We start from the raw sequence: 22,429 nt of genomic DNA, 5'->3' as shown, positions 1-22,429 counted from the left end.
TTCCAATTTCCAAAGCACCAAACACATCATGCTTTTTCAATGTCACCACTTCAGGCAGACTACAGTACGCAACATCTGCCAAATCTTCCCACGCAAAATTGCGGATTCCCACTATTCCAATACCCTCTCCTGTAGTTATCCAGTCCTGCTTCTCTGTTTGTTTAGGCAGGGAGTGCACAGCACAACATCCAGGCGACCCACCAGAGCCAAGGGGGCAGCACACAGAAGGCCAAGGGCAGAAGCAGAGGGTGTCACAGGCTGCCTGCTGCCACCCTAATGCCCCTCACTTTGCCTTTTCTCAAGGGACCAGGGTAACAAGGGAGGGCCTGGGCCCTGGTGTGATTTTTGTTGTTGTCATTGTAAATGGACACATACCTTTATTTATTTTTGTGTGGTGCTGAGGATGGAACCCAGTGCCTCAAACATACTAGGCAATCACTCTACCACTGAGCCTCAGCCCCAGGCCTGGTGTGATGGTTTTGAATAGGAATAAAAATTTGCCAATAAAAATATCAGAGTTTTAACATTTTTTGAGTTCCACATTCAGTCTTGTGGGGTTGTGATGACACTAAGAAAATGTTTTGTAATAAACAAAGACCTTCTGGGTATCAGAATATACAACTTTCACAAATTGTTTGCCAACAGCTGAAAGGACAGAAAAATGAGTGAAACAGAATAAAAACCAAGAAGCATCCAAATATCTGGAAATATTTGGAATGTGCTATTGGTGAAATTTCATATTTGTAGGAAAAGAATGATTCATGAGTGAAAATCCTGTTCACTGTTCAGAGAAAATTAGCTAGATTTTTATGCTGCAAAAATAATTCCCTGATTAACTATAGATGACTGATTTTAATACAATAGGATTAAAATAATAATTTAATAAAGTAGGATATAAAGCCAAAGTGAGCTAAATCCAAAGGCCATGCTCTTAGTTCTATGCCAATGGGCTGCTCTGGGCTTGTTGTGGCTCAGTGGTATAGCCCCTCACCACGCTAGGCCCTGGGTTCCGTCTCTAGCACCACAAAAACAAAACAAAAACAAAAACTTAATGGGGCCAGATGGAGGGGTGCATGCCTGTCATCCCAATGACTTCGGGGGGTTCATATAGGAGGATTCTGGATTCAAGTCCAACCTGGGCAATTTAGTGAAATCCCACCTCAAAAAATAAAAAGGGCTCAGGATATGGTTAAGGGGTTGAACGCCCCTGGGGCAGGACAAAAGGAAAAAAAAAAAAAAAGAAAGAAAAACTCAATGGAATAGGTTGTGCATTCATTACTTTCAAAAGTAATGACAGCTAGTAAATATTGTACTTTCTTCTGAAGAAAATAGAGGAATTGCATGCTATTTAACACTTGCAAATGCATGAATAATTGCACATTTTGATAGGGTGTTCTATGAACTCCTAACATCCTCCTCCTTTCCTATGACCCCTTTTCATTATGCCTGTGCCTATGGCCAGCCAGAAGCGGTGACACTTCTAGTGAAGATGAACTGCAGCCTTCAGCTGTGGGACAGTGATAGCAACACACCACTGATAAAGGTAGATGTAGCGCAGCATTTCTGCAGAAAATGAATTTGTATGAAATTCTTAGAATAAAAATTGATTCACATCATTTAAATATAACTATTTAATGAAAACAATGAAATGTTTGTCCTGAATTCCTGAAATTTACTATCTATTTCTTGATATAAAATCAACAGGCTATAGACCATCAGCAAGAGGAATGTGCAATGATTCTTCTAGAAAATTGTGCCAATCCAAATTTTCGGGACTACAGGGGCATAACTCCTCTCCACTATGCTGTCTTTTGTAAGAACACATCAATTGCAGAAAAACTACCTTCATTCAATGAAAATATTGATGTCCAAAGCAAGCATCAACAATCTTTATTTCTAAAATATTTGAAACATGTCTGTTTAAACAGTGACTCATGTCAACAAATGTTGATTATAAGCAGGGCTTTCTTGATTAGAATAATAGCAAATGTTGAAACAACTATTACTAGTACTACTACTTCTCCTCCTCCTCCTCCTCCTCCTCCTCCTCCTCCTCCTCCTTTTTCTTCTTTAAGTAGCTCATGGGTATATTTAGTTTGCCTCCATATGTTGAGTCAACATTTGAAATTCAGGAGACTCATGCAGGAATCTGGATTTCAAGTTTCTCTTAAAGAAACAAATATAGCTGGGCATGATGGCACATACCTGTAATTTCAGTGACCTGGGAAGCTGAGACAGGAGCATCACAAGTTCAAGGCCAGTCTCACCAACTTAGAGATGCTCTATCTCAAAAAATAAAAATAAAAAGAACTGGGATGTAGCTCAGTGGTAAAGTGCTCCTGGATTCAATCCCTAGCACCAAAAAGAAAAAGATTCAAATGAAGTCTCCCTTGAGCCCATGTTACTGTGTGGTGCGCTCCGCAGAGTGTCCCCTCATACCAGGCATGCTTGTTCTCCAGTTTGCTGCTGGCAAACTGCAGCCTTCACTCAGATCCCCTACTCTACCTCTATGAAGGAGTTTTATAAAACACTTGATTAAGATTTCATGGTTGCAAAGTAGTTTCTATTAACTTAGAGAAGAATATGGCCTATGGGCTGGGTTCAGAGGTAGAGCACTTGCCTGGTACGTGTGAGACACTGGGTTTCATCCTCAGCACCACATAAAGTAAGGTATTGTGTCTATCTACAACTATAAAATAAATAAAAATAAAAAAATATGGCCGAAATGGGACTGACGTTTTAGAACTTAGAAATTAGCATTTTAAAAATCTTTCTCTTATGTATACCACAAAAGCCATGTGCCCATTAGAATTTCCATAAGCCTAATTAAGTTTCTTATTGTTAGAGGTGGATAGGTTATGCAGATTGCAAGCAATATTGTATCTTTCTCTTCAGCCTTGTCCCTTAAAAATGTAAGTGTTCTGCTGGGGTTGTGGCTCAGTGGTAAAGTGCTTGCCTAGCATGTGTGAGGCACTGGGTTCGATAAGTAAATAAAATAAAGGTCCATAAACAATTAATAAAAATGTTTTAAAAATGTAAGTGTTTTGGTGTCTTTTGTGATGCTAAAAATAATCCATGTAGATTCGTATAAATTTTTGTTTATTTCTGAATTATATTTTGACTAAAATTATAAATAACTTTTAGTAGCAATTAAAAGAGAACCAGAAGGAAAAAAGAATTTTCAAAGTAGATGTACATTAGGGTCTTAGAATTTTCATCACAAGCGAGAATATATTTTGTATTGGGCTTCCTAACATGTAAGAAAATAATCTTTCATCTTAGCAGAAAGCATGAGGACCAATTGGGAATTAGCAATCAAAGTTCATTTGAAGCATCTCTTTTAATTCAGAGCCCATTTCCTTAGTGACCCATGTGGAGCAGAAGTGCCTGACTTTGGAGTCTGGGTTTCTGACACTAAATAGAAGCAAATCCAGAGGGTTTGTGTAGCATGGAGGGAGCTCCCATGTTATTGGAAAGCTCTCAGAGCTGTCTCCATGATGCGCTGATTCTCCAAATGCAAATGTCTACTATGAAAAAGAATTGTCAAGTAAGTGCTAGCAATGGTAAATAGATTTCTTTAATAATGGACAAATAATGCAGAGTTTTGAAACAAGGGATCTTTCTGATGAGGTTTGGTATTTCTGGAAAAGTAGTTATTTTTTGGACTATAGATTGATAAATCCTGCTCTAGAGATGAAAATTTAAGTTCATTGAGTCAATAAAAATAATTAAATCCTTTACAACTATGTTTTTGGGTTCTGGCCTTATTCAGATAAAAGATACAGTCCCTGTCCTCAAGAAGCACTTGGTTTACATGGGGTGGGGATCACATAGCTCCAAGAGACCGTGATAAAGGCTGCCACAGAGGAAAAGACTCCTGGAAGCAGTGGATGTTTTCAGCAAGTCTGGGAGATGAAGGGGTTCATGGGGCCACTGTAAGCAGAGGAGGGCATTTCAAGGTGAAGGAGCAGCACAAGTGGAAGCTCAGTGGGGTGAGAAGGAAGAGGCTACTCAATTTACTTCATGTATGTCTGTGTTCATATGGTCTTTACAAGACTTGCAGTTCAGTTGAAAAATAAGCAGTTTTTCTTGTATTGTTTTCCAGTATGAGGAGACAACTCTTTTACTTCATCTAAAGGAAAACAAACAGCAGATGTCAGAATTTTTAATTCAGAAGAAAATATACATGTAGTTGATAAGAAAGGAAGGTAATGGTGTAGTAATAATCAAGTCAAAAATATTAAATTAATGGTAAGGCGAACATTAACCTGTAATTATTGAGATAAAGTGAAAAATATGAACACAACTTTTAGGTAGAAATGCAATTATTCAAACTGAGCAGTACAAGTAAGAGTATATAGCGTAATTCATGAACTTATAATTATTGGCTGGTGTTTGTTAACTGCTTTTGTTGGTCACATGATCTTGTGTTAACTAACAGTTTCATAGTAGTTTTATAGTGTATGGATTTACACTTTACTTTTTGGTTCAATATTGAACTTCTTAACCTTTCTGTTGTAATTTTAACTTCTGCTTTTTATATACTTTTTCTTTAAAAATGCTATATGGAACTGGGCATAGTGGCGCATGCCTGTAATCTCAGTGGCCCTGGAGGCTGATGCAAGAGGATCACAAGTTCAAAGCCAGTGTCAGCAAAAGCAAGGCGCTAAGCAACTCAGACCCCACCTCTAAATAAAATACAAAATAGGGCTGGGGATGTGGCTCAGTGATTGAGTGCCTCTGAGTTCAATCCCTGATACCAAAAAATAAATAAATAAATAAATAAAAAATGCTATATGGAGCTTAAATTGGCATTTGGTCATTTGAATGACTCTCAAATTTCTTTCTTTGTAGAGTATTGGTGTTAGGTCATTACTAAATGAATATTGACTGCTATTGCCAGATGTTTATTTTCTAATGTATTTTGATTATTTTATTTTAATTGACTTGGGAAAGGGTAAGAAAGACAACTTTAATGGGATGAATATTTCCTTCAATGAAGATGAGACTGGCAGTGGTGCAGAGGAAGAGATTCACTCCCACCTGGGTTGCATTCTGAGCTTTCCTAGTAGCAAAGTGTGTCATCTTGGAAACAAAAAACATCACTAAATATGTTTGCTGATATGAAAAAGAGGATAATAGCTGCTCGAAGGGGGGGCTATAAGATTATACACATAACTGGAGTTCAGCACCTAGCAAATGCTTATCATTAACTGAAATGACAATGATTATCACAGCATCCTTACTGTTGTTTAAAGCCTGCAAATAGCTTTCACGTGCTTGACCTTTAGCTGACTGTGAATTACAGTGTATTACATCATTCTATGGAAGAAACGGAGTATTCTTCACTGAAATCTTCACCTACTGTGGACAAATGACCTCATCATGGTTCTTGTTATCAGAGGCTTGAAGTTTGTTAATCCTCCCCCTTTGAACAAGAGGTTTCCTTTTAGACTTAAAGGTGATTTGCGAAGGTGGACATTTGATCTCCCAAGATGCTTATGTCTCTTAGTATATGTAAAGCAACCCATTTAAATGGTGAAATATATCAAATTAACTGTTTAAATAACTTTACTAAAGTACCTAAAGGTGAAGTTATCTCTCTGTTATTTTAGAATAATCCTCATGCTTGCTGTGAGATACAAATAAAAAAATTTGGTCAAGCTGCTTCTTCAAGGTGGTATTAATGTCTCTCCCGAAGATAAGTCTACACAGACTGCATTATCTCATGCAACTGATAGTAGTCATAATGCGTAAGTATTTACATTAAATGGAGTTCAAAATAATCACAACTATTGCATCTTACACATGAGGTGAGATTTTATAATTCAGGTATGTGTGGAACAGTAGTGAGTTAGTCTATTTCATCAGCTAGAAACCCTGCAAAAGTCTAGACTAGTTAGAAGTAGTGGAAGTAGTGATGAGTACAGGATTCATCTCAGAGTTTTTGTTTTGTTTTGTTTTGTTTTGTACTGGGGATTGAACCCAGGGACACTTAACCACTGCATCACATCCCCAGCTTAGGGTCTTGCTAAGTTGCTGAGGCTGGCTTTGAACTCACGATTCTTCCTGCCTCAGTCTCCCGAGACTCTGGGATTACAGATGTGTATGACAGGGCCTGGCCTCAGAGATTCTTCTTTCTTATTTTTCTCTCTCTCTCTCTCTCTCTCTCCCTCTCCCCCTCTTCTTCCTTCCTTCCTTCCTTCCTTCCTTCCTTCCTTCCTTCCTTCCTTCCTTCCTTCCTTCCTTCCTTCCTTCCTTCCTTCCTTCCTTCCTTCCTTCCTTCCTTCCTTCCTTCCTTCCTTCCTTCCTTTTTCCCTTTTGGTAGTGGTGGGATTGAACCCAGGGACTCATGAATTCATGCATGCTAGGTAAGTGCCCCACTACTGAGATATGCCAGTAACCCATATCTCAGGACATTTTAAACCTTTATCCTCAGGGTTCCCAGCATCATCCATTTTATTCCAAGTGTAACCCCTACCCATAGGGTACAAATACTGTCACATCTTTGATTTTTCTAATTAGCTGTTTGGGTCTTGAAAAATCCAGTTTTATAGACAATCTCCTTAATTTCCGCTGGGAGCTGGCTTTTCCACCATTATCCTTGAAGTTCCCAAGGACCTAAGGAGGAGTTCCTTAAGACAGAGGAAGATAATCCTCTTTTACCAGTTAGATAGAGGGGAAAAAAGGGTTTTCAATCATTCTTTGTTTCTATCAATTCTGTCACTGCAGTGTTGCTGTGAGAACTGGTCCTGAGGTGGTGCATGCGTGTAATCCCAGTGGCTTGGGAGGCTGAGGGGGTAGGATCACAAGTTTGAGGCCAGCCTCAGCAATTTAGGAAGACCATAAGCATTTAGTGAGACCGTGCCTCAAAAAAAAAAAAAAAAAAAAAAAAAAAAAGGGCTGGATATGTAGCTCAGTGGTAAAGTGCCTCTTGATTAAATCTTCAGAACCAAAAAATTTAAACATTAAAAAAAAAAATGGTCCTGCAGTCTGATAATGATTAAATTTTGCTACCAGATTGTCCTGACTAATCGCAATCCCTGAATCAATACACTTAAAATTTAAAGGCACAACTTTTTTTTTTTTTTTATATACCAGAGATTGAACCCAGGGGGTGCTTAACCACTGAGCAACATCCCCAGCCCTTTTTATGATTTTTTTTTTATTTTTATTTTTTTAAAAGGGTGACAGGGATTCCCCTTTTTTATTGGTTCTTTTTAGTTATACATGACAGTGGAATCCATTTTGATAAAATTATGCATGCACAGAATATATCTTATTCTAATTAGGGCCACAGTCTTGTAGATGTATATGATGGGAGGTTTCACTGTGGTATATTCATGTGTACACAGGAAAGTTATACCGATTCCTGCTACTTTCTTTCCTATTCCCATCCTCCTTCCCTTCCCTGTGTTCCCCTTTGTCTATCTTCTGAATTTCTATCCCCACCCCCTTATTGTGGGTTATCTTCCACATATCAGAGAAAATATTTGCTCTTTGGTTTTTTGGGATTGGCTTATTTCACTTAGCATGATAGTCTCCAGATCCATCCATTTACCAGCAAATGTCATAAAGCCATTCTTCTTTATGGCTGAGTAATATTCCATTGTGTGTATATACCATAATTTCTTTATTCATTTATCTGTTGATGGACATCTAGGTTGGCCCCATAGCTTAGCTATTGTGAATTGTGTTGCTATAAACGCTGATGTGGCTATATCACTATAGTATGCTGATTTTAAATCCTTTTGATGTATACCCATGGGGTGGGATAGTTGGGTAAAATGGTGGTTCCATTTCTGGTTTTTTGAGGAATCTCCATATGCTTTCCAGAGTGGTTGCACTAATTTGCAGACCCACCAGCAATGTATGAGAGTACCTTTTCCCTGACATCCTCGCCAACGCTGTTACTTGTATTCTTGATAACTGCCACTCTGGTTGGAGTGAGATGACATCTCAGTGTAGTTTTAATTTGTATTTCTCTAATTGCTAGAGACGTTGAACGTTTTTCATATATTTGTTGACCAATCATATTTCTTCTTCTGTGAAGTGCCTGTTCAGTTCCTTTGCCCATTTATTGATTGGGTTATTTGGGTTTCTTTTCTTTTCTTTTTTTTTTTTTGATGTTAAGTTTTCTGAGTTCTTTGTATATTCTGGAAACTAACACCCTATCTGAGGTGGGGGTTGAAAAGATTTTCTCCCATTATGTCGGCTCTCTCTTCATGCTCTTGATTATTTCCTTTGCTGTGAAGAAGCTTTTTAGTTTGATGCCATCCCATTTATTGATTTTTTATTTTACTTCCTGCACTGAGTTGACATGTTGGGAGTATTGGGCCTACATTTTCATCTAGTAGGTGCAGTTTCTGGTCTAATATCACTTTGAGTTGAGTTTTCTGCAGGGTGAAAGATAGGGGTTAAACTTCATTCTGCTACACATTGATTTCCAGTTTTCTCAGCATAATTTGTTGATGAGGCTATCTTTTCTCCAATGTACGTTTTTGATGCCTTTGTCTAGTATGCATTTTAAAAAATTGTTTTTAGTTGTAGATGGACACAATATATTTTATTTATTCATTTTTATGTGGTGCTGAGGATCAAACCCAGTGCCTCATAAGTGCTAGGCAAGTGCTCTACCACTGAGTCACAAGCCCAGCCCAAGGTAACTGCATTTACGTGAGTTTGTCTCTGCATCTTCTATTCTATTCCATTGGTCTTCATACCTGTTGTGATGCTTCTTGAGAATGTTTTACCATAAGCCAGTTCTCCTACTGGTTTTTGGTCCATAATCAGAGTACCTGGGAGGTCTGAAAATCTTCAGGCTGTCCTGCCGCCGGGGCCACCGCTGCCCCAGAATCCCCGGGGGTGCCGTCGGGCTGCCGTTCGCGGTACAGAGCCCAGAGCCCCACGTTGGGCAGGAGGACCAGGGCCGCCAGCACCAGCGCCACCGCCTGCAGGAGCCGCTTCTCCTTCCGCCTCCCGCCGCGCCGCCCCCAGCTCCGCGCGTCCGCCTGGCGGCAGCAGCTCGGCGAGCAGACGCGGTCGCGGGGCCGGCCCCGCTCCAACTCCTATGATTTATTTAGAGATAGGTCTTGTTAAGTTGCTTAGTGCCTTGCTAAGTTGATGAGGCTGGCTTTGAACTTTGATCCCCCTTGCCTCAGCCTCCTGAGTGGATAGGATTACAGGCACACACCACTACGCCCGGCAAAAGTTACGGCAATTTTTAAGTTCACAGGTGTACATACTTCTACCCTCAGCCATGATTCCAGAGGCAGCCGCACTCTACTTTGGCAGCTGGGCCTCCTAGCTTTAGCCACACGCAGTGAGTACGCTGCCCGTGGTCCCTTTGGGTTGAACATTAATCAGTGCCCAGGAAAGCTTAGAGTGAGATAAGAAGGTCTCTAAAAGAATGTATGTGGTAAGGCAGGAATCTGGCCACTCCCCTTATCTCTAGGCCTTGGGAGAGAATCTGAACAGAGTGACCCTGGTTGTAAGTAAAGGAATGTGCTCATAAAACATTTTAAGAAAGTCACCTGTGCAATGTGCATGCAGCCTGTACTATATCCTTCCCCACCTGCACGCACAGTGTGGCCCTCCATTGTATTCTCTCCCACACCACCAAGGAGTGAGTAATAAAATGTACAAAACCGCTGCTGTGTCCTCTGGGTTCTCTTTTAGGGATTAGTAAACAGGATGCTTGAGGCCTTTGCAGCCCTGGGGTGGAAAATTTGATGTAGCCACCAGGATCCTAGAGGGGAACTTGTTGACACCGGAGTTGAGAAAGAGCATAAAATCTACAAGGGAAATCCCAGGCTGGCCACAGAGTTGATGTGGTTTGAGGTGGCTTTCCTATCGGAAGGGTGGGAATCACCATGTGAGATGGGGGACACCCTGAAGAGGGAAGAACCAACTGTGCTGCAAGTGTTGAAAACAGCATCCAGAGCAGCCACAGTGGTAAGGAGAAAGGAAACTAAAGTAGTGGAGGTAAAGCCCAAGAAACAAACAAAGCCACTGCAGGGTGGCAGGGCCCCCGCTGTGAGCTCTGAAGTGCTGCCACTCAGGCTCAGCTCAGAGGACAGGTAGAGTTAAAACTAGAGAGAACTGTAACTTCAGGGCAGGCTGACGCAAGGATGTGCTGTCCTAGCTCTTGGAACTTACAGATGAGCACCTGCAGGTCATGGCATGCTGCTATGTGGAACTGAGGGAACATTATGGGCACAGAGCCCCTATGAGCACATTGGAGACTAGTAAAAACTGGAGACTTCAGGTGCAGGATCCACTCAGGGAGTCCATTAGTTCCAGTGACTCAGAAGACGAGGCAGAAGATAAAAATATAGCGGAAGCTAGACTGGTGATGGTCCAAAAGTTCAAGACCCAGCAGAAGAAGCCTGAGGGGGAGGATCCAGATCTGCTCCCAGCTCAGGAGGAATATCTGCACACCACCATGATACCTGCCACACAGCTGGTGGACCTGGGGTCCAATTTCAGGCAGAAAATAAAAATGTACCTGCATGGCTGCTCTGCTGTGGGACACTGAGGCAGACGGGATAATGTGGAATGGTCTAGAATTGGCTAAAATGGCTCCGGCAACTGCTCACCCTACTTTAGGTCAGTGACTACATGCCACCACCACTGATGAAAGCGGTCAGTAATAGCTTGGCTGCTTCTTGCCACTCACAATATGTGGACAAATTCAGGAGATATTCCTCTGCCCAGGCCCCTGGGCCTCTGTGGAAGAACTCCAGAGCTTCTTTTGGGAACTGGGGTTGAAACAAGCTATTTATGAGCAGCCTTTCCCAGGACCAGACAGTGCGACTTTTACTGCCCAGATGAGGGACACGGTGTGGATCACAGCTCCTCCATCCTCCTGTGGTGCTCCGGTATCAGTGTGGTCCCCATCAGTGGGCTGCCTTCTTGGCCATGGCCTGCTTGGGGAGGGAGTAGGTAATCATTGGAAGTGTGGGCTGGCTGGAAATAAAAGCTAGAAAAGTAAAATTAAGAAATAAACACGAGGGCTGTGGGTGTTGCTCAGTGGTAGAGCGCTTGCCTGGCAAATGTGAGGCACTGGGTTCAATCCTCAGCACCACATAAAAATAAAGGTATCTTAAAATTTCATTGTAATGCTCTTTAAAATGGGGAGAGGGGGCACTCAGTGGTAGAGAGCCTGCCTGGCTGGTGTGAGGCACTGCTAGTACCACATATAAATATTCTCAGTACCACATATAAATGAATAAAAGGTTCATTGATAACTAAAAAAAATTTTTTTTAAAAAGAAACACAAAAGATGAGAAATTATTTGAAGCAGAGGCATTGACAGGTGGAAGAGACCTGATGGATCTCATCATAACCAAGAGAAAAACCCAGGAATGCTTTATTTATAGTGAAACACATCAAAGGGATTCAGAGAGGAGCTTCTTCAGGAAAACAGGATGAAAATGAGGAAAACAAGTTGTTTGGGGCTTGGCAGATTATGCCCATCACCAGCAGCTGCATTTGAACTTCGGGTTGTGAGCTAAGGCAGGGCACCAGCATGATCTGGGCTTTCTCAAACCAGGGAATTTCACCCAGTAGTTCCCAGGAAAGCAGCTTCCCTGCCTTATGATGACTCAAACAAACCCAAAATTCATACACAGCTTCCCACACTGCCCATCCAGGAAGAAGCACAACTGATAGTAGATAAAAGGGAGAGAAAAAGGAAGAATGGACTCCTACTCCAAAAAGAGACAGAGACAAGCCTCTCCTATTAGGAGAGGTGATGAAGGTAGAGCTCACAACTCTCCCTGAGGAGTCTTTGAGCCCTTGGGTATGGGAGGAGTCAAGGTTCAGGTATCTACCACCGCATGGTGGCACACACCTGTGGTCCCAGTGGCTCAGGAGGCTGAGACAGGAGGATCAAAGTCAGCCTCGGCAACTTAGCAAGGCTTAAGTGACTCAGTGAGACCTTGTTTCTAAATAAAATATAAAAAGTGCTGGGGGAGCATAAACTGGTTCCTTGAGATCCAAGATGGCAGATTAGAGAGAGGCTATGTTCTTGTCGCTACGTAACTCAGGTTTCAAGCAGAGGAAAATGTTTCTCTGTGAGGCAGTCTTTGCTGCTCGTGGATCCCTTGCTGTTTACCCCATTTGTCCACCTCCATCACTGGCAGTCTGCCAGCATACTGACTACTTTTTGAGTGCAGATCACTCACCGACTGCCGCCTATCACCCGCCATTTGCCTATTTCCCCGCCTCTTGCCTGCCGATCGCCTCCCTTTCACCTACTTATCACCCACCCGGAAGTTCACCTGCCAACTGCCTATAGACCACCATTGAATCACCAGCTGCCTGCTGTTGCCTGGAAGTCCACTGTCACAGTACCCACAGGTTTGGTTACATGTGGCTGCAGCCATTTTGGGACAACAACCAGGACCTGCAGGGCCCCCTGGCTTGACCAACCGCACCCCACATGGACTAGGTGCCCACACCCCACGCTGTAGCTCCCCATTTACCAACACGTTTGGAAGACAGTGCAGCCATCTTGGATTATACTGGAAATGGAAGCAGCCATCTTTAGATGGGGCCAATCCCACCCTGAGATGCCTGCTGGAGACTGAAGTCTCATTGTCAGATACTTCTCATGCATCTGTCTTCAGTAGAAGACTGGGAGGTTTGAATAAAATGACTCTTGTAGGTTTTTTTTCTTCTTCTTTTTAAATTTTTAAGTATTTATTTTTCTTTCTCTATTTTCCTTTTGTTTACCTGTTTCCTCAGAGTTTCTCCCTTTTCTCACGCTAACAATCAACTTCTTCTGATTCCACTTTCAGGTAGAGCTCTTCCTACAATCTAGTACTACTTTATTTTATTTTTTTTGGTAGTGCTGGGGAATGAACCCAAGACCTTGTGCATGCTAGGCAATCACTCTACCAACTGAGCTATGTCCCCAGCCTGATCTAGTATTTCTATATACTCTTTTCTTATCCCATTAACAGTTACATCCTACACCCCTCCCCATCCTCCTTGTCCACCATTAGAAATTGGTGACCTCATTGCAAGTCTATTGGTTATACTGTTGATAATAATTGAACGCATCCTCTCTGTTTATTATAACAACATTGTTAATGTCTTCATAGGGGCCGTTTGATTTAGGGCTGCATATTGTCTGTACTGGGTGCTGCTAATATTGATCTCCCCCTTAAAGAAGAGGTTTTGGAAACCTGCAGGGTCAGTATAAGTCTATAGGGGGGAAACTGAAATACCCCAGATCTGCACTGCTAGAGGCGAAGATAGGTGAATAACATGAAAAAAGGGAAGAAAATGTTGCAAACAAATGGAGATTATACATTAATAGAATCCAATGACAGCATGGTAGAAGAAATATCAGAAAGGCAGTTAAGAACATACTTAATTAAAATGATCTGTGAAGCAAAGAATGAGATAAGAGACCAAATACAGGCAATGAACGACTGTTCCATTAAGCCATTAAACAGTTAAAAGAGCAACTGTAGGAAGCAAAAGATCATTTCAACAAAGAGATAGAGATTCTGAAAAAAACAAACAAACAAACAACAACAACAACAAAAAAAAAACAGAAATCCTTGAAATAAAGGAAACAATAAACCAAATAAAAAACTCAAACATCACCTATAGACTAGGTCACTTGGAAGACAGAAACTCAGACAATAAAGACAAAATATTTAATCTTGAAAATAAAGTAGACCAGAGAAGATGGAAATAAATCATGAATGGAACCTCCAAGAACTATGGGATATCATGAAAAGACCACATTCAAGAATTATCAGAATTGAGGAAGACAGAGATACAAACCAAAGGAATGAACGACCTATTCAATTCAAAATAAAGATGGAGGGGACATCCAAGATGGCGGACTAGAGGGAGGCTGTGTTCCTTGTCACTCCGTAACTCTGGTTTCAAGCAGAGGATGTCTATTTCTTGATGAGGCAGTTTTTGCTGCTTATTGATCCTCTGCTGTTTACCCCATTTGTCTACTGTAATCACCTGCAGTCTGCCAGCATATCAACGCCTTTTTTGAGTGCAGATTGCTCACTGTCAGGCGCCTATCATCCGCCATTTGCCTGCCTCTTGCCTGTCCATCGCCTGCCTTTCACATACCCATCACCCACCACCCGAGGTTCACCTCCCGATCGTCCGACAGCTGCCAGCAGACTGACCACAGACCGCTAGTGGAGCACCAGCTGCCTGCTGTTGCCTGGAAGGTCACTGTTACAGTACCTGCAGGTTTGGTTATAGGTGGCTGCTGCCATTTTGAGACAACAGCCAGGCCCCGTAGGACCCCTGGCCGGACGGACTGAGCCTCATCTCCAGGATCCCTCAGCCCAAACGATCACTCCCTGCCTCTGGGGCCCTCACCTCGACTGATTGCTCCCTGCTGCCAGGACCCCCAGACCAACTAACTGCGTCCTATCACCAGCAGCCCAGACCAACTGATTTTGCACCTGGCCTCCAGGATCCCACAACCACACCAATCACACCTGACCTCCAGGACTCCTGCCTGACCAACCGCACCCCGCCTCCAGGACCTCCAGCCGACCACGTCCACACCCCAAACTGCAGCTCCCCATTTGCGAACACATTTCGAAGCCAGAGCGGCCATCTTGGATAATCCTGGAAGCCATAGCTCCGATCTTTAGGTGGGGCAAATCCCATCCTGGGATGTCTGCTGGAGACTTGAAGCTCATTGTCAGGTACCTCTCATGCATCAGGCTACTAAAGACTGGGAGGTTTGAATACTATATGACTGTTATACTGTAGATTTTCTTTCTTCTCCTTGTTGAACAATTTTAAGTTTTTATTTCTTTACTTCTTTTGGCTCTCTTTTCCTTTTGTTTACCTGTTCCCTCAGAGTCTCTTTCTCCCTTTTTGCATGCTAACATCCAATTTCTTTTGATTACACTCTCACCCTTTCTATTATCTAGAACTTCTGTATATTCTTTTCTTATCCCATTAACAGCTACATCCTACATCCCTCTGCATCCTCTTTGTCCTCCATTAGAAATTGCAGACCTTATTGAAATCCGTTTGTTATACTGAAGATAATATTTGAACTCATTCTGTTTATTATGACAATTTTGTTATTGTCCTCATAGGGGCTATTTGGTCTAGGATTGCATAGTGTCTGAATTGGGTACTGCTAATATTGATCTCCTCTTAAAGAAAAGGTTTTGCAAAATAAAGATGGAATTTTAAAGGCTGCAAGAGAAAAGCATCATATTATCATATATAGTGGAAAACCAATACAGATATCAGCAGATTTCTAAGCCTAGACCCTAAAAGTTAGAAGGGCCTGGAACAACATATTTCAAGCTCTGAAAGAACACAGTTGCCAACCAAGAATCTTATACCCAGGCAAAACTAAACTTCAGATTTGATGATGAAATAAAATCCTTCCATGATAATCAAAAGTTAAATGAATTTACAAATGGAAAACTTGTGCTACAGAATATTCTCAGCAAAATATTCCATGAGGAGGAAATGAAAAACAACAATGTAGGTCAGCAAAGGGAGGAACCATCCTAAAGGAAAAGCCAACCACAGGGGAAACCAAGCCAAGTTAAAAACTGAAAATTAGTCAAAATGACCAGGAATACAAATCATATCTCAATTATAATCCTGAATGTTAATGACCTTAAATCATTGATCAAAAGACATAGACTGGCAGAATGGATTAAAAAGAAGACCCAACAATATGCTGCCTTCAAGAGACTCATCTCATAGAAAAAGATCCACAGACTAAAGGTGAAAAGATGGGAAAAAGCATACCATGCACACTGACTCACTAAAAAAGTGGGGATTTCTATCCTTAGATAAAGTGGACTTTAAGCCAAAGTTAGTCAGAAGGGATAAAGAAGGACATTTCATACTGCTTAAGGGAACCATAAATCAGGAAGACATAATGCCCCAAACAAGGCGCCTCCACGTATGTCAAACAAATCCTTTTCAGTCCCAGGAACCAAATAGACCACAACACAATAGTTTTGGATGACTTTCACACACCTCTGTCAGAATGCATGAGAAAATGCTTTCCCCTCCAGAGTCCTATCAGTAACATAAGTTAGCTAACTTTGGATTTTTGCCAATGGAGAGAGAGAAAATGGTCTTTCATTTACAGTTTTAATTTACATTTCTCTTTTTTAATGAATGAGCTATCTTGTTATTTATTAATAGCAAATTTTATTTCCTTTTTCAATGTTTTCAAGGGATTATGATTGTGTCAAGTTATATGTTAGGAAGGATAGCTCTTTGTGATATGAGCTGTAAATATCTCCCTTAGTTGTCTTCTTTTAAAAGTTTATGATGCTTTTTTTACATAAAAACATTGATTTTTGTGTAACAAAAAGTACCAGTGAAATAATTTATGACTTGAACATTTTGAGTCATGAAAGGTTAGATAGTTCTTGCTAACTCCAGATTTGCAAAGAAAAAAATTTCAAGTTTTCTTGTTATTATTTAGTGGTTGTGTTATTTAAAAAATCTTTGGTACATATGGAATTTATCATGGTATATAAAATAAGGCAGGGATATTACTTTACTTATCCCTGCAACATTTAATGACTACTTCTTTTTCCCTGTGATTTGAGATGATGTCCTTTTTATATATTCAATTTCTATATGTATCTGAGTGTACTTACATCTGGGCATTCTGTTTTGCTAATAGACCAGTATGATACTCTTAAATTATTTAGGCTTTTAAAAATGCCTTAATGGGTTTTAGTGCTGGTCCCACTTCTATGTTTATTTTTTCCACTAAATTTAGCATCAGGTGATACAGCTTAAAACTGGTAAGTTTTCATTGAGATTGTTAAATTTACAAATTAATTTACACAATAATATGGTCCTTCTATTTGTAGAAAAGCTATTTTTTGGCTTCAGTGGTATTTTAATTTTTATTTTTAATAGGGCTCACATTTTTATGGACAAACATATTAATATATTTTTGTTACTGTTATATATAAAATCTCTTCTTCCATTAAGTCTTCCAAAAGATTGAATGTATGTAAACTACTGATTTTTGTATGTTGATTTTGTACTTGGTAATCTAATTGAGCTATCTCACAGTTTGTGGTAGCTGTTAAAAAAATATCTTGAATCTAAAAAAAAAAAAAAATTGCTGGGGATGTGGCTCAGGGGTTAAGTGCCCCTAGATTCAATCCCTTGTAAAAAAAAAAAAAAAAAAAAAGTTCAGGGGCCAAGAAAAAAAAGTGAAGGGCTCAAGACAAGTCTCTGGACTGGAGGTCATATATAGACTTGTCAGTACATTGGTCTTCAAAAAATATTTAGAATGTAACAGCATTGGTGGACACGGGGATTGAATATACATTGATATATAGTAATCCTGACAAATTTTCGGCCAGGTAACTGCTATTGATGGATAAGGTGGGGAAAGAGTGAGAGTCCAAGACTTAATGTTGACTCTGGAGCTTGGACGACTACCACCCATCTCTACCCAGTGTTCATAACCCCCATTCCTGAATATATTATAGGTGTTAATATCTTGTGGGGCAAATGCCTACAAATTACTGTAGAGGAGTTCCATTGCATTATCCAGAGATTAAGCATAGCATGTATCAGCTGTAAAGTCAATATTTTTAGAAATACTTTTTATTGTAGATGGATGCAATACCTTTATTTTATTTATATATTTATTTTTATGCAGTGCTGAGGATCAAACCGAGTGCCTCACACATGCTAGGCAAGTGCTCTACCACTGAGCCACAACCCCAGCCCCTGTAAAGCCAATATTAAGAGGATATGCTAGTCAGGCTTGGTGGTGCATACCTCAGGAGGATGAGACACAAGGATCACAAGTTCAAAGCCAGCCTCAGCAAAAGTGAGGCACTAAGCAATTCATTGAAACCCTGTCTCTAAAAAAAAAAAAAAAACAAAAACAAAAACAAAAAAACAAAAAAACAAAAAAACAAAACAAAACAAAACAAAAAAACCGGGGAGACCCTGGCGGCGGTGGCGCCTGACACTCGCGCCTCCTGCCGAGCTCTGGGGCGGCGTGTCCGAGGCTGGCGGGGCCGGGCCGGGAGGCTGCGGGGCAGGAGCCCGGGCAGGGGCCGGGCCCGGGGCGCTGCCCCCTCCGCCCGCAGCGCTGCCGCCCGCGCCGCCGCAGGGCTCCCCGTGTGCCGCTGCCGCCGGGGGCTCGGGCGCCTGCGGTCGGGCGACGGCAGTGGCTGCGGCGGGCACGGCCGAAGGACCGGGAGGCGGTGGCTCCGCCCGAATCGCGGTGAAGAAGGCTCAGCTGCGCTCCGCCCCGCGGGCCAAGAAACTGGAGAAACTCGGAGTGTACTCCGCCTGCAAGGCCGAGGAATCCTGTAAATGTAATGGCTGGAAAAACCCCAACCCCTCTCCCACTGCCCCCAGAGCCGATCTGCAGCAAATCATTGTCAGTCTAACGGAATCCTGCCAGAGTTGTAGCCATGCCCTAGCTGCTCATGTTTCCCACCTGGAGAATGTGTCAGAGGAAGAAATGAACAGACTCCTGGGAATAGTGTTGGATGTGGAATATCTCTTTACCTGCATCCACAAGGAAGAAGATGCAGATACCAAACAAGTTTATTTCTATCTCTTCAAGCTCTTGAAGAGATAGAAAAATCTGTTTTACAAAGAGGAAAACCTGTGGTTGAAGGCTCTTTGGAAAAGAAGCCTCCATTTGAAAAACCTAGTATTGAGCAGGGTGTGAATAACTTTGTACAGTACAAATTTAGTCACCTACCATCAAAAGAAAGGCAAACAATTGTTGAGTTGGCCAAAATGTTCCTAAACCGCATCAACTATTGGCATCTGGAGGCTCCATCTCAGCGAAGACTGCGATCTCCCAACGATATTTCTGGCTACAAAGAGAACTACACAAGGTGGCTGTGTTACTGCAATGGCCACAGTTCTGTGACAGTCTACCTCGGTACGAAACCACCCAGGTGTTCGGGAGAACATTGCTTCGCTCAGTCTTCACTGTCATGAGGCAACAGCTCCTGGAACAAGCAAGACAGGAAAAAGACAAACTGCCTCTTGAGAAACGAACTCTAATCCTCACCCATTTCCCAAAGTTTCTGTCCATGTTAGAGGAAGAAGTTTATAGTCAAAACTCTCCCATCTGGGATCAGGATTTTCTCTCAGCTTCTTCCAGAACCAGCCAGCTAGGAATCCAAACAGTTATCAATTCACCTCCTGTGGCTGGGACAGTTTCATACAATTCAAACTCATCTTCCCTTGAGCAGCCAAATGGAGGGAGCACCAGTCCTGCTTGCAAAGCCTCTTCTGGGCTTGAGCCAAACCCAGGAGAAAAGAGGAAAATGAATGACTCTCACGTTCGGGAGGAGGTCAAGAGACCCCGAGTTATGGGGGATATTCCTATGGAATTGATCAATGAGGTCATGTCTACCATCACAGACCCTGCAGCAATGCTCGGACCAGAGACCAATTTTCTGTCGGCACATTCAGCCAGGGACGAGGCAGCAAGGCTGGAAGAACGGAGGGGTGTAATTGAATTTCACGTGATTGGCAATTCCTTGAACCAGAAACCAAACAAGAAGATCCTGATGTGGCTGGTTGGCTTACAAAACGTGTTCTCTCATCAGCTGCCCCGAATGCCAAAAGAATATATTACACGGCTTGTCTTTGACCCGAAACACAAAACCCTTGCTTTAATTAAAGATGGCCGCGTTATTGGTGGTATCTGTTTCCGTATGTTCCCATCCCAAGGATTCACAGAGATTGTTTTCTGTGCTGTAACCTCAAATGAGCAAGTCAAGGGCTATGGAACACACCTGATGAATCATTTGAAAGAATATCATATAAAACATGACATCCTGAACTTCCTCACATATGCAGATGAATATGCAATCGGATACTTCAAGAAACAGGGTTTCTCCAAAGAAATTAAAATACCTAAAACCAAATACGTGGGCTATATCAAGGATTACGAAGGTGCCACTTTGATGGGATGTGAACTAAATCCCCGAATTCCATACACAGAATTTTCTGTCATTATTAAAAAGCAGAAGGAGATAATTAAAAAGCTAATAGAATGAAAACAGGCCCAGATTCGTAAAGTCTACCCTGGACTTTCATGTTTTAAAGATGGAGTTCGACAGATTCCTATAGAAAGCATTCCTGGAATTAGAGAGACAGGCTGGAAACCAAGTGGAAAAGAGAAAAGTAAAGAGCCCAAAGACCCTGACCAACTGTACAGCACACTCAAGAGCATCCTCCAGCAGGTGAAGAGCCATCAAAGCGCTTGGCCCTTCATGGAACCTGTGAAGAGAACAGAAGCTCCGGGATATTATGAAGTTATAAGGTTCCCCATGGATCTGAAAACCATGAGTGAACGCCTCAAGAATAGGTACTACGTGTCTAAGAAATTATTCATGGCAGACTTACAGCGAGTCTTTACCAATTGCAAAGAGTACAACCCCCCTGAGAGTAAATACTACAAATGTGCCAATATCCTGGAAAAATTCTTCTTCAGTAAAATTAAGGAAGCTGGATTAGTTGACAAGTGATTTCTTTTCCCTCTGCTTCTTAGAAACTCATTGAGCAGTGTGCCTAAAGCAAGGTGGTTTAGTTTTTTAAAGAATTGGATGATGTGTTGAAGAGACTTGTAAATGTAATAATTAGCACTTTTGAAAAACAAGAAAACCTCCTTTTAGCTTTCAGATATGTATTTAAATTGAAGTCATAGAACATTTTTATTTTGTGTAATAGATTTTAATCTGTTTTACTACTATTATGTAAATTTTCTATGGCATGTCCATTAGCCAACTATTCCATGATAGATGATCAGGGGTTTCCTCAAAACCTGTATGTGAGGAAATTGCACATAGTACCAAGATTTGGGGGAATCTAGAAAATTTTCAGACCGTGAATGTTTCCATTTTTTTCTAATGATTGTGAGAGTTTATTTTTATTTTATTCTGAAGGACTTTAAGGAAGGGATACATGATAAAGAGCCCATAAAAGGTGAAATATGTGATGTTTGAAGTCTCGTCGAAGACTTTTTATATATATATTTTTCAAACACTCATCTAGATGAGGTGCTTTGAGCAGTTCTGAAAAATGCAGTTTCACAAAAGCAAACTGCTGTGATTCCTAAGGAACAAATTCTAAATAATGCAAACTTTTTATAAGCATCTGGGGTTTTGATAATTGTGTACCTACAACAAATTTGTGAGTGCATAACCACTATTTTAATAATTCTTTTCTCTACATAAAAATGTAACATCATGTTTGACTTAGCTTATGCAGGCCATAAGTTCCAAAAGGTAATTTCCTAGGCCACAAAAGCATACACTTGAAAAACACTTGAGATCAAATCAATGTGCTTTAATAGGAAAAGATGTGTAGTTGATACATCTATTTGGTGAGTCCTTGCTCCAATAAATGAGAATTTTTTCCTCATTTGTGACACACACAGTCCCATAAAATAATGAATATGTGAACCATTGTCCTTTTGGATCTCCAGATTATGTTTATTTTTTGAGGTGAATTAAGTTCACACCAAAGTTTGCTGTCAGTATTTTAACAGCCACATTGTTGTATAGGTCCAGGGTTCTATCCCACTAAAATCCATCACACAGTTTTACTAACTAACCTGTCTTGGGATTCCAGCTTAGTGCTCGGTTTTATTTACTGATTACACTACATAGAAAAGTGGGACATCTGCCACCCCAACTCTGGGAAAACCAACTAATATACAACCATATAAATGAAGGCCATCTGGATGGTTTTGACACTAATTTTTATGATGCAAATTTATAAACTGATTTTGTAAAGGACAAGGTTTTAAAAATGTATTTAACTTATGTTTTCTATCAGCATAAATTAAAATGGGTCATCAGTAGTCATTAAAAACAGTCAGAAATAATCTGCATGAAGGAAAAAAAAATCCTGCAAATGGCTATTAAGTTGGAAGTCAATGACCCTCCTCTGCAGCAGGTGCACTAATTGGCTTCTCATTCTCTAGAGGTCTCATCAATCTCCCTTATTGGGAGGTCATGTGGCCCAGAGTTGCAAAACTCCTTAGAGAAGCTCTCCCACTCCCTGGGTTCAGGCTTACTCAGAGGTCAAGGGTCAAATACCGGTTTTCTTGGCCCCCATATTTTAATCTCAATCTCTAAGTTTGATCTTAAACATCCAGCAAGCTAGTCTCACCAGTTATAAAGTACTAGGCTATAACTTTAATGTTTATGACTTTACAGTCATTTGCCCCCTTTTATTTAATTGGGGTCTACATTATCTTATCTGTCCTATAGGTGATGGTTTATTATCTCAAACTAACTTAGGTCATTTGTTCTTGAAGCAGTACTTCTGCAAAACATTAATCGGGCAACAGTTATAGAGTTTACAAGGAAAATATAAAATAGAATTAACAAGAGTAAAACATTTAGTTTGTGTAATAGCCATCTTGAAT

General features: G+C 41.1%; 1 protein-coding gene across 1 annotated transcript; it reads left to right on the top strand.

Annotated features, from left to right (window-relative positions):
- Window positions 1–10,177: 10,177 nt before the first annotated feature.
- LOC306658918 (histone acetyltransferase KAT2B-like) lies at window positions 10,178–21,926 on the top strand (the record flags this gene model as incomplete). The annotated part of the gene is given in 5 exon segments (XM_079136213.1): window positions 10,178–10,525; window positions 18,008–18,602; window positions 18,605–18,892; window positions 18,895–20,048; window positions 20,052–21,926. Coding segments are annotated over 5 exon segments (2,856 nt in total). The 3' UTR covers window positions 20,523–21,926.
- Between the last annotated feature and the right edge of the window lie 503 nt (window positions 21,927–22,429).

Source organism: Sciurus vulgaris (assembly GCF_902686455.1).
Source record: "Sciurus vulgaris genome assembly, chromosome: 4".
Classification (NCBI taxonomy): domain Eukaryota; kingdom Metazoa; phylum Chordata; class Mammalia; order Rodentia; family Sciuridae; genus Sciurus; species Sciurus vulgaris.
The sequence above is the reverse complement of the archived record's forward strand: the minus strand, read 5'-3'. Positions and strand labels throughout refer to the sequence as shown.